Genomic DNA, 12,188 nt, shown 5'->3' on the forward strand with positions numbered 1-12,188 from the left:
GGCAGGATCTGCTCTCTCTGTCCCAGGAAGACTCCAAGAGTGGGTAGACCCATGTCTGTCAGGGACAGGGTGGGACACAGCAAGAGACTGACTGACCTGGGGGTCCTGTCCAACCCTCATCTCCTCTAGGGTGCCCTTTATCAGGATAATATCCCGGAAGGAAGATAACTGAATGCAGTTTTGCTGTCACACTTAATTACTTTTGGCAGCACCACAGCACAGGGCATCTCTCTGCTAATTTAAATGAGCTGCCAGCTGGCCCCACTGGACACCAGAGATATCTTCTTTAAGCAGCCAGATGGCTTTGGGAAGTGTCCTCTCTCTTTTGGGAAGTACCTGCTCTCTGAAGGCAAAAGTAGAACTAGGGAGCACTTAATTCTCCTGCCAAAGAAGGGCTGGGCATCCCTGCTGCAGTGTGCTCTCCTGGAGCCCCTCACCAGCTCTGCAGGCACGATGCACAGGGCTGAGGCAAAGCACAGCTAATGAGCTGGCCAAAGCCAACTGCAAAACAACCTCCTAAGGCTTTCCAGGCACAGCTCCCTTGGCTCCAGGCACACCTTGTCCCCAGCCCACACCTGCATCAGCCCACTGTGCAGAATGAACTTTCCAGGAAGCCCCTGCCTGCTCAGAGCCGGGTGTAAAAGGCTGTGTGTCACTTCTTGACAGAAAGGCCAGAGAAATAACTCAGTAATGTCACACTGACGTGGCACAGTCAGGGACTGTTTGTCCAGGCACTGTTTTGCCTCTGCTGGATGAAGCCAAGAAGTCAAGGCTGGTTGGTTTCTGAAGGAAGCCCTCCCTCAGCTCTCAGCTCTGAATGAACGATGTGCTTGGCTGCACCATTGCTTTGGGTTCACTGGATGGAGACTTCGGCTGACTCTCAGGGCTGACTGCCAGCCAGCAGTGAGAACTCACCTGTAACCATGCTATCCTCATCACTCCTTTGCTAGTTACTCTGTTCAGACCCTGCCAGAAGCAGCAGCAGATGATTGCACAGTTGCTGTATGCTCAGGCTCCAAGGGAAAGCATCACTGAGCCTCTCTGCTCTGCAGGGCCCTGCTGGGGCAGGTAACACTGCTGTCCTGGCAAGGAAATGGGAGCACAAACCAACCAGTAACCCTTCATGAGATGAAGAAAATCCAAGGACATATTGCCTGCTTGGACTTGCTACACTTAAAAAAAAAATCTAAAAAGAGCTGTCCCCCAAACTAGGCCTGAGGGGAGTAGTTAAAATATCCTTTTTTGCAGTTTCTTACCAAATGCAGCAGTGGGGCAAGTTCTTAAAATATTGTAGGAATGTTAAATAGCCCCACTGTTTGCAGCACCCAGACAGGCTGAGGCATGCTGTGGTTGTGAGCTACCTGTGGGCACAAGCAAACTGAGCAGGCAAGCTGCCAAAAACTCTTCAGAGGTGTAGTTTTCCCACCTCTGGGACTGTGAATGGTATGCCATGAGCCCTTTGCTACTCTGTGATGTCTTGTTTGATGCCTTCCTTCAGTGGCTCCCCTTCAGTCAAACCCATGAAATGCCAATGGCACAGAGGAGAGAGCATTGGGAGCATTGCTCAGAGGTGTTAGCCCATCCAGCTTGTTTTGCCTGGGGCTGGAAAAGCAGATGAGGATTCCCCTGTCTTCTTTAAACAAGAGTCCCAAATGAAGTGATCCACTTCAAGTACAAGGATTTAAAGAAATGTTTAGCCCTGGTGTGAATGTCTGAGGGTAGAGCAGCTGTTCTCTGTTTACTCTGCAGCCTCAGTTTGTTCATTCTCTTCTGGTTCTCCATGTGTTTCAGATATATCGCCTACAGTTACATTTCTCCCTCTCTCTTTCTTTCATGTTCCTTTGCCTCCTTTTGTTCACCATCAAAGTCTCACAAGGTAAGTTTGTTTCTGTTCTTCCTCCTCCTCCTCATCATGCTCTGAGGCAGTTTCCCATGGAGAGCAGCGAGGAGGACACCTGGAATTCACTTTGGCCAGTGCTTCCCACTCCCAGCCCAAGTGCAGCCTTTACATGCGTGTGTCCACTGTGTCTGTCCTGTGGCTGCACAGCCCCAGGGATGCTGGGAATCCTCACACAGCTTTGAAATGCCCCTGGGGATGCCCTAAGGGTGCCCTTGGAGCAGAGCAAGAGCCCATTTCAGCATGGAGAGCATCCTGAAGGCACCCTCTGCATGAACCCAGTCCCAGAAGGATAGCCTGTGCACAGACTGGGTTCCCTTTGCCTCAATCTTACCTGCAGTGCTTTACAGGAAAAGTGCAATTTCAAGTAAACTTGATTAAATCAGTGACTTTGTGCACAGGCCCACTTCATCCTGAACCCAGAGCTGTCTGTTCTACAGAACTGCACCTCAGTTTTATGGCAGGCACTAGAACAGCTAGTCCTATGCAAGAAATGCAAAAACTATTTTCACATATAAACTATTTGATAAGTTAAGGCTGAAATATTGTAATAAACAAGTTCAGCATAGGACAGGTCATTTTTTTGGCTTATGGTCATGTAAAGAGACAGGCTTGGCCACTGTCACTTCCCTCCAGACAGTTTCAACAGTGACAGCCAGACTGAAAGGATTTCTCAATCCTAATTTCCTTCTCTCTCAATAAAAAGCATGGCTGTACAAGTAAGTTACTCTTACTTTAGCTAAAGATTTAAGGCAGGCCCCACCTTTCTGGTCCATAGGGTTGGTTGTTTGGTTTTTTAAAACTCTGCTCCCTAAACAAATTAAACCAATGCCATAGACAAGCTCAAATTACAAGTTTCCAGCCAGCTCACCTTGCCTTCAGAGCTGACTCACACTTAAAACATAAATGCATGTGAAATCATCATTTTGCCCCCTCGAAAAAGCTGTTTGAAAGAGATGAGAGTCTTTCTGTTCAGCTGCACACAATAGGCAGAAATTCAGTTAAGTGTCATTATTCTGTCCCTTGTGCTTGTTTGGCAGCAGGAGGTCCAGGCTGCCAAACCTGGGAAAATGTGTGGGTTTTTTCCAAAGTACAGCAAAGTTCATTCCCTGGAGTCAATTCTTAGTTCAGCAAAAAGTCCATTAAAGATAGGGGTTCTGGCACCTGCTGGTATTTTATGTTCAGTTTTTGTAAGGGACTTAAAAAAGCCTAACATAAGGGTTAGAAAGAATATTACAAAGCATAAATGGAAAAGTGTTTGAAAAGTTAAGCATTCTTCTGAGATATAAAATTTCAGACTTCTTTGAAATTCAAAATATAAAAATGACAGGCTACTTATGTTACTTAAGAATAAAAACCCCGTCCAGATTTAGAAAAGTTTTTTAGTTGAAAGATACTCACTGTGGCGGGCACTGCAAGTAAGGGCAGTTGGCTTCTTTAATCAGGAGATTTTTTTGCATTGATAAAGTGAGAATAACAAGCTTCTCTTGAAAGGGAAGTGGGGAAAGCTTCTGGTGCAGTCATTGCAACTGTTTAGGACGGCATTAAAAATCCAGTATTTTTCTCCTCATCCTGTACCAGCACAGGAGCTGCAGGTGCTCTCCTATTGCCCTTCCCTGCCCTAGCCCTGCCAGGGGATGAAGCTGTCCCATGTGGGATTTGCAGTCTGCAAATGTGTGTGCAGGACAATGAATATGTGGGGCCCCAGGAGCCCAAGGAGCTGTGACAAGCAGCAGGACAGGCTGCTGGAGCCCTTGGAACATCCCTGTGGCTGCAACACAAGGGCTTTGCTGTCTTGGGTGGGAAGTGCATCAAACCTCATGGCCACAGGAAGAGGAAAGGGTGTGAAGGAGCAGGGATCCTGGCAGTTTCCTTGGTTTTGCTGCTGAAAAGACTGGTTTCCTTCAGGCCCACTGGATGGCTGCTGTGCCCTAACAAAACCACCTTTAATTCTGCTGGGCTGGAGCAAAGCAAGTGCAGAACCAGGCAGTGAGAACATCATTAGAGGCATCCCAAGAGCTGTGTTTGACAATTCAGCCTGTGAGTCAAGGCATTGCCCTCCTCCTCCAAGAGGTGTTTGCTCACCTGTGCAAACTGCAGCACAAACTGGGAAGTGCTGTCAGCCAAAGCCAGCAGGGGAACACAAAGATGGATAGAGGCATGTTGGGAAGGATGTAAGTTTGACAACAAAGTCTCACAGATCTGTATGCTTGGCAGAAAGATTTTTGAATCTAGAATACAAAGAAGGAATAGAGATGGAAGCAAGTTTTGATACAGAAAAAAAGAATTGCTGAGCCAGTCTTTCTGGATAACCAAGGAGGCAAAGGGTCTGTCAGTTAGAAGGGGGTTTTATGATTTAGAGCAAAGGATAAACCCACCTCAAACAAGATGTTTTTACCAAGCAGAAAGATAGCACAGGCAAACAAGTCAGCAAATGTTGCAAGTAGAAAAAAGGTCTCAGAATTTTCCACTGCAAGAAAACTGAAAAACAACTTCTAGCTTAAACTGTAATGTACTAACTTTTAGTGATTGGAGAACAGTAACATGAATATGGTAATTACAGTAGTTATGATAGGCTATAGATAAAAGTTACGGTATAGATTGGTTCTACTGTATGAAGATGCTCAGCAAAGGAAAGTATAGAATGCATTGTAACCTAAACTCAGGGTGTCCAGGCCTGCCTGCAGCTGGAGCTGACAGCTGTAGGCACAGCTCTGTCACCCACCTCCCTGGGCTGCTGTAAATATCGGATGGAATAAACTGCATTTTGGAGACCCCTGGAGCCCACATCCCTCATTTAAGCTCTTACAGAGGAAACCAACCTCCTCCTACCCGCCAGTGCTCTGGGAGGATGAGGCTCAAACTCAAGAAGATCCCAAGGAGAGATGAGTGTGGGATGCACGACCTACCAGGGCAGTGCTTGGGAACAGCTGTGTCTCTGCAGCAGGATACAAGGGCACCCATTTCCCCTGCACTGCAGCAAAACACACTCCATAAAAACTTCAAGTTATTGGGCTGGAATTGGTGACCAGTGGTACCTGCTGTGCTCTTACAATCCCTTCAAGCAGCGGTGCCTGTGCCAGGCTGAGGGCAGGCGGGTGTCAGAGCAGCAGGGCTGGCTGCCAGCACCCACATGGCTGTGCCCAGGAAGGAGCAGCACCAGGCAGCTCCTGGCTAAAGCAGGGCAGGGGCTGCCCTGGGCAGCCTGGCCACAGGGACAATGTGGCAGCCCCTCTGTTATCCCATGGGGTTTTTGCCACTCCTGGTAAGCCAGGCTCACCGAGAGTCCTCGTTTGGAATTAACTCTTGTTGTTATAGAGCGTGACACAGAGCAAAGCACCAAAACTCGATCAGAAAAGGTGTACAAGAGAGATTCATCATAGCAACATGTTGCTTTTATAGTTTTTCAAGATATTTACATTTGCTTAACATTCACTGCCCACTGGTCCTAAGAAACAAAGTTCTCAATAGGGGAACAAGGAACCACGTCATTCTGTAGGCCAGCTAAAGTCTGTATCTTTTAACTTTCTCTCCTTCATCACATTGTCATGGGGACAGCCTTGGTGTCTTCCTCGAGAGAGATATGGGGCTTTCCTTATCTTTAGGAAGCTTTCACTGGCTCACAAGAACAGCACAAAATGCCTTCCCTACAAACTCTAATCATGTTCCCTTCCCCTCCCTCCTCACAGGCTACAAGGAGCAGGGGATCCCACAGCAGCTCTAGTGGCTGGGACAAGTGTGGTCAGAGAAACGCGGCGAGAGATTTCCTCTGGCAGCCGTGGGCCACGGACCTTTTCATTACCCTTTGTCTCTCTTCTTGTCCCTTTGTTTTGTCTCCCTGTGTCTGCCCGTGCCCGTCCAGCGGAGCGGAGATGCAGAGCAGCCGGCGCAGACTTGCACTGACGCCCCCAGCAGCCGAGATGAGGCGAGCACGGCTTGGCTTGGACTGGTCCCAGCCCTTCAGGAGGACGAGGGTGCCAGGACAAGGACATGCCCTTGGCAAAGGTGGCACCTGGGTGGGCAGCTGAACCAAGGGAAGGAGAGATCCTGCCTTCACTCTGCTCCCAGGGGGATGTCGCTGAAGATGTTTTGCCTTCTTTCTGTGCTTGCTGGTTGTGAACATCAAATGCCAAGGAGCTGTTCATAGATACACGTACAGGATGTAAAAGCAAACCAGTGGTACTTCCTTCCTGCCCCGAGAGTCCATCTGTGACTTTGCAGCAGTGGAGGGTCCAACCCAGCCCTCTCTGCTGCCTGTGTATGTAAGATGTTCACTGAAGCTCTGTCCCTGCAGATGTCTTGAGAAATGTGCTTGCTGTAAATCCTATCGTACCGCTGACGTGACCGGGGCCATCCCCTGCTTCCACCCGCTGCCACCATGCAAGGACCAGAGCTGCCACCAGCCCAGGGGACACTTTTCCCAGCACGGGACTGGTGTCCTGCAGCACCTCGCCTCTAGGGCAGCAAGTACTGCCAAAAGCCTCTGGTATAAAACAATACTGGGGGAGCCAAAGAACCTTTCCTGCCCCTGGAAGGGACTTGCTGGCAGTGTCTCCATGCTTTGGAAATGGATCCCCTCAGAGCACGACGAGTGCTCCTGGCTGAAGCAGCATCCCAGCTCTGCTTGCCCAGGTAAGTATCCAGAACTCCAGGATCTCCACGTGGTACTAGACAGGTGCTTGGGAGCTGCTGTGGTTGAAGGCCCATGGCCAAAGGGGGTGGGGTTGTGATTTCACGGTTTTATTTCTCAGCTGGAGAAAACCAACCAAGCAGGTCAGTGGTGAAAAGCCAAGAGCCATTTGGGACCTGCACTAAAGCCAAGGGATGAGCTCCTCAAGAGCAGCACTGCCACAGCGATGGCCAAAAGGATTTCTGCTCATAACATTCAACACTTTCAAGTGTCTTTGTCCATTTCTACCAAAGGGACTGGTTCAGGGAGTGGTCTGTGCTGTGCACCTGCAGCTGTGCTGTGGCTTGCTGGGCTGTACAGGTGTTACAGCACTGAGCTTCAGCCTCTCCTGTGAGACACACCATCTCTGCTCCTCCATTTCCCCCCTGGGAAAAAAAGGAGTAAATTGGATCCTAACCAGCAGCAAATGGGGAATCTGTAGCACACGTGGAAAACACCTTCACTAGCTGCTGCTGTCATCAGTGAGAACTCTTTTTTTGAGGTCTATAACTGGCCCTGAAGCCACCCAAGCCACCTGGCTGCTCAGCTGCAGCATGTGCAATGCCAAAGAGCAATGGTTACCCCTCACCTTGCCAAAGCAGGATGGCTGGGTCAAGTGCAAACACCAAACACTGCCTAAGCATCAAGTCAGTTGTGCTGTGCTGTCAGAATGGGTGTGCAGGAGCCTCTGCAGACAGGGATAACAGGCCATGGATAAAAGGAACCAGGCAAAGCCTTTGCAATAGGAGCAGCAAGTGTGGCTTAAGAGCAACTTCTCCTGGTGCCTGTGAAGTTGGGCTCACTTTTAGAAGGTGGATTTAAATGTGTAGTGGACAGGCAGCACAAGAAGCCTCAGGCTAGGGAGGAATAAACAAGCTGATATCTTCACTGGGCCTGAAGTGCCAGAAGTCACATCCCCTGTGGCATCAGATGTCAGTCAGATCAGCAGCAGATGCCCCATCCCAGAGACCCAGCACCTGCACAAAAGGTCCCCTGGGAACAAAAAGGGACAGAATAAGCTCCTCATCAGCAGCACCAGGGTTTTGCTGACCTTGTGGGCCACACTTGGTGCTGTCTGTCTCTGCTCCAGTGAGGGTGAGAGAACTGGATTGGCTGGGAAAGGACTGAATGGAAATGCTGCCCTCCCTGGGATGGCTGCAGGTCCCTAGAGCAACTTTGGTTAGGTGTGGGTGCTGCCTGCATTTATTGCATGAAGGAGTCTGAGTACTGCACACATGAGGTGGGGATTTAGAATTTACTTTCAGGTTTTGTTATGTAAAATTTCTTTTTATCTTTCACCTTCTTACTGAATCGTTGAAGCCAAGAAAACACTCAATGCACCACTTCAGAGGCTCTGAAATCTGCCAAATGTCACCCAGGACAAAAAGCCTTATTTTTTCCTGCCTAATTGATTTTAATTAGAAGCAGACAGTTTCCCACTCTCAGCTTTAGGACAGGAGCCACTTTATAGATTGGCCTTGCTACCAGGCAGCAAGCATCAAATTGCATTTTCCCCAAGGCTGTCCTGTGGTAGTAATAAAAATGATAAATCCCTCTGCTTTTTCCAATAGCCCTTAATAAAACTGGCACTGCCAAGCTCCCCCCAGTTCAGGTGTGAGCAGCAGCCTGCTCTCAGGCAATGGTGAGTATTTGCATTTGCAGGGAATGCCCCAACAAAGGCAGGAATGATGCATCTGTCTCCATGCTCTCAGAAGTGAAATTTATCACTTTATGATACTATATTATATTAAAGAATACTATACTAAAGAATACAGAAAAGATACTTACTGAATGCTAAAGAGATAATAATGAAAACTCATTACTCTTTCCAGAGTCCCAACACAGCTTGGCCCAATTGGCCAAAGAGTGAAAACAACTCTCAGCAGAATCCAATGAAACAACCACCTGTGGGGAAACAATCTCCAAACACATTCCAAATGAACAAAACACAGAGGAAGCAAATAAGATAAGAATTGTTTTCCTTTTCTCTGAGGCTTCTCAACTTCCCAGGAGAAAAATCCTGGGCAAAGGGGTTTTTTCCAGAGAATGTGAATGCCACAGGTGAGCTTCTCACCTTGGCTTCAGGCGTCCCTATGGCAAGCAGTGGGAGCCCAGGGCAGGGCTGTGCTCACCAGGGCGTTCTGCTTTTCCCATCTTTACCACCACACTCTTCTCTATGACTTGGTTTTCCTCCTCTCACAAGAGGTCAGAGTGCTGTGGGCAGCTGGCAGCATCTGGAGGGGCCTGCCTGGTGCCCACTGACAAGAAGAGCCACGCTGTGAAGACACAGCTACGAGTGAAAATCTGGAGCTTTCCCCTATCAACAACTACTTTTTTTTCTCTTTAGGGTAAAATTAACCACCCAGCGTTTTCACACCTCCTCCCGAAGCACTGCAGAGGGGACAACACCTCCCTCCACCTCCTGTGTGACCAGCTGCAAACCAGCACAGCCAGAGGGCACCAAGCCCCTCCTCTGGTCCCAAGTGCATGGACCCCAGCTATCCCAGCACCATCAGCTGCTTTGTACATGTAGATGTTTGACATGCGAGTTTTACAGCTAAAGAGTGATCGTGGGTAATGAAGAATAAATGCAGTTGCTCCACCTCATCTGCCAGCAACACAGAATTTTTCTGCTGCTCCTTTCTGATTATGCAGGTTTCTCAAAAAAACAAAAACAAAAACCAACCAACAACCAAAACAAAAAAGGGCTTTAATGAAATAGCTTCTTGGTACTTGAACCCAGCTGGGCTGATTTACTACTCATTGGAAAGTAACTCCAGGGAGGAACCAAGCCAGTGAGAAAACAGCTTCACCCTGGGTGAGCCAAACCATTGCACTGCAAGGCACAGCACCATTTTCCCAAGTTCACTGGTGTTGCCAAATCCAGATTTACCATGGAAAAGGTGCTTTGGGAGGTGACCCCCACCCTCCCAGCTTTTTGCCCGGTTGCCCATCCTTGCTGCAGGGGTTTGGGGTTGCTCACAGCTGGAAGGTCAGTGGGGCTTTGTGCTGGGAGCAGCTCTGGCACACGCAGCCATGGATCAGGAGAGTCAGATGTGGGAGGGGACTCCATCTGTGCCACACTCCTGCTGCCCAAGACACAAAGCTGCATGTCCCTCCCTGTGTGCATTGACTGGCACACATTTTATTAAAGACCTTCCAGTGCTGCTGGAAATTGCCCTTAACTCCTGCTGTGAGTGTTGTGCTGAGCTCTGTGGGCAGGAAGATGAAGCTCCCAGTCCCAGTATTCTCCAGAGGGCTGATTTATTCCTTGCCTCCTGCTTGCTCTGGGCTGACCCTGCAGCTCACACACATGCACACACTCCAGCCAGGATGCCTTTTATTGCTACCCAGCCCAAACTGCATCCACTGCAAGACACCACCAAGAGTTCCTTGACATCCAAACCCCAGGTACAAGGAGACCCTGGCTAGGTCTGACATTCCTCCCAGGTAAAAGCCATGTCTTCTCCCACATGCGTGCCAACCATGGTCTGGCAACACAACCCTGTATTTTCCAGCTGGCTTTGCTTCATGCTCACACACACACAATGCACTTTGAAGCAGTGCTGAAATTTATTTCCCAAACTGGCATTCAGCATTCCCATCTCCCTGTGGGAGCAGCACAGTGAAAACCCCCAGGTCACAGTGGCACCATCTGAAGCAGGGTTCATCACAGTGAATCCCACCAGAGCTCATGCTAACCACAACCCATCCTTCCTCCTCCTGTCTGTATAAATACCTAAGCCAGGCTAAAAGTCAAGTCCTGCTTCTCTTGCACCCACCCAAGTGGCCAGAGGAAAGCAACAACACCCTGTCCCCACTGCTGGAATGGTGCAGTGGGAAGTGAAGGTTTTGTTCATGCTCTAAGAATGGCAAAGGCCAGAGCAGCTCAATCCATCTTCCAGCCCTGAGAATGCTTTCAACAGGCAGGTGGAAGGGAATGGCACATTTTGGCTTGGGATCAAAACAGGGGCTCAGCTGTGCCAGCCCTGCTGGAGGTGATGGCAGTGCTCCCCCAGACACCCAGCAGTGATCCCACCCTGGCCCACACCCCTCCTGCCCCCACCCACCCTGGCACAAGGACTGCTCCCAAGGCTGGCAGGGGATTGCTGGCTCAGGTCTGTATGCTCTGTGGTTTTGGCCATGCATGGGGAGCTCAGATTTTCCACCTTAGGAAGGAGGGAGCAGGGGCCTGCCCACCTGTGCTGTTTGCACCTTGCTGGTGAGCCCACCTTTCCTTTTGGTCCTGGAGGCCAGACTGAGGGGTTGCAGAGGACCATTTGTATGCTTGTTTATATCACTGAGTATTGGATTGTGACTTCTTGTGTTTTGATACTGTGGATATTTTTTTTTTAAAGTTAAATATATTCTATTGCTGGACAGCTGGAATGAAATGCAGAGTCTCTTTGTGTCACCTGGAGAAACCTCATCACCCCTGATTCCAAATGAGTTCTCGTTTTCCTCCCACCAGTGAGGTGATGGAGACACCAGCCCACATCCACATCCCTTGAGGAGAGGAGGCAGGGGCCAGGACATGACTTCCTTAAGGAATTCACAACCAGAACCTTCCAGAGGAGTAGAAGGCTGGTGAGGAGCCTCACCTGAACCCCTGGAACAGAGACAAGGGAGGGGGGAAAGCCACCCTGTGTTGCCCTGTGCACATGCCTACCAGCAATCCCTCTTGACAGGGTTTTGTTCACAATCTGAACATTTTAACGTGACTCCAGGTGCATTATCCCTGCTCCCTGTGAGAGAACAGCCCACGTGCTGCCAGGGGCTTGGCCACAGACACCTGAGCAGGTGGCAGAGCCTTCCCATGAGAGACTGTTTCTTAAAACACCTGCACACTTCAGCCATCCATCCACACCCCATGCTCCTCCTGTGATACACAAAGCCACAAACACCACTGCTCTGCTCCCTCCCCAAAGCCACTGTGGGCAGGGAAACACATGGGACATCCCAACTGGGTCAGGGGGCCAAACTCAGAGTTGGTGCAAGGCCAGCAAGAAGGATCTCCTCTCACCCCCTGGCTCTGAGGGCTCTGGGAGGAGAGGCAGAAGCTCCTTCCCCCTGCTGTGTGCTTCTATCCAGCCCTCAGCAGGGGAAGCACTTTGGGATGAGCACTGACACAGAGTAGTGTGATACTATTAATACACCCATGCAGACACACCAGCACGTGGCACACACACTGGAGAGAGCTGGGATAATTATCTCAAGAGAGATTTCTTCAGCACCCTGCTAATGGAACCATTTCAGAAAGGTAGGAGGAAAATCAGCAATAAACCCCACAAAAGCAAAGCCAAAAACTGGAGCTTGGTGGAGACAGATGAGACATGCCACATTCCTGGGCACCCACCTTTTCCCAAGGGAGGCCCACAGCCAGCTTCAGGGCTGAGCTGGCCCACCCCCCAACACAAGAGCAGAGCCAGCCCAGGTGCCCTCAGAGCACAGCCCTTGCTCTGTGCAGCACACAGTGGTGGCTCCAAGGAAAGTTCTTTTCCAGCAACCACCACACAACAGTGACCATTCCCTCCCTCTCCACTTGCAGCCTCCCCAGAGCAGCTCACCTCCTTCCAGCTGCCCTACACCTCTGGGATCCATCCAGTCCTGCAGCAGCTCTTG

The 12,188-nt window shown here is 49.8% G+C and overlaps 1 protein-coding gene across 2 annotated transcripts in view; it reads left to right on the forward strand.

The window, feature by feature from the left end:
* Positions 1-9,173, forward strand: part of STUM (stum, mechanosensory transduction mediator homolog) — a 46,570-nt gene extending 37,397 nt beyond the window's left edge. Inside the window, exons 3-4 of one of the 2 annotated variants that reach the window (XR_010439662.1) lie at positions 5,760-6,529; positions 8,914-9,173. Coding sequence is in view for 1 of the 2 variants with exons in the window: in XM_064709506.1 (XP_064565576.1) it covers positions 5,587-5,621 (35 nt within the window). In the remaining variant the exon portion in view is untranslated. Of the gene's footprint in view, positions 1-5,586; positions 5,722-5,759; positions 6,530-8,913 lie in introns of those variants that run through there. The other variant, XM_064709506.1, reaches the window with a different exon arrangement.
* Positions 9,174-12,188: the final 3,015 nt, after the last annotated feature.

Source organism: Zonotrichia leucophrys, chromosome 3, assembly GCF_028769735.1.
Source record: "Zonotrichia leucophrys gambelii isolate GWCS_2022_RI chromosome 3, RI_Zleu_2.0, whole genome shotgun sequence".
Taxonomy (NCBI): Eukaryota; Metazoa; Chordata; class Aves; order Passeriformes; family Passerellidae; genus Zonotrichia; species Zonotrichia leucophrys.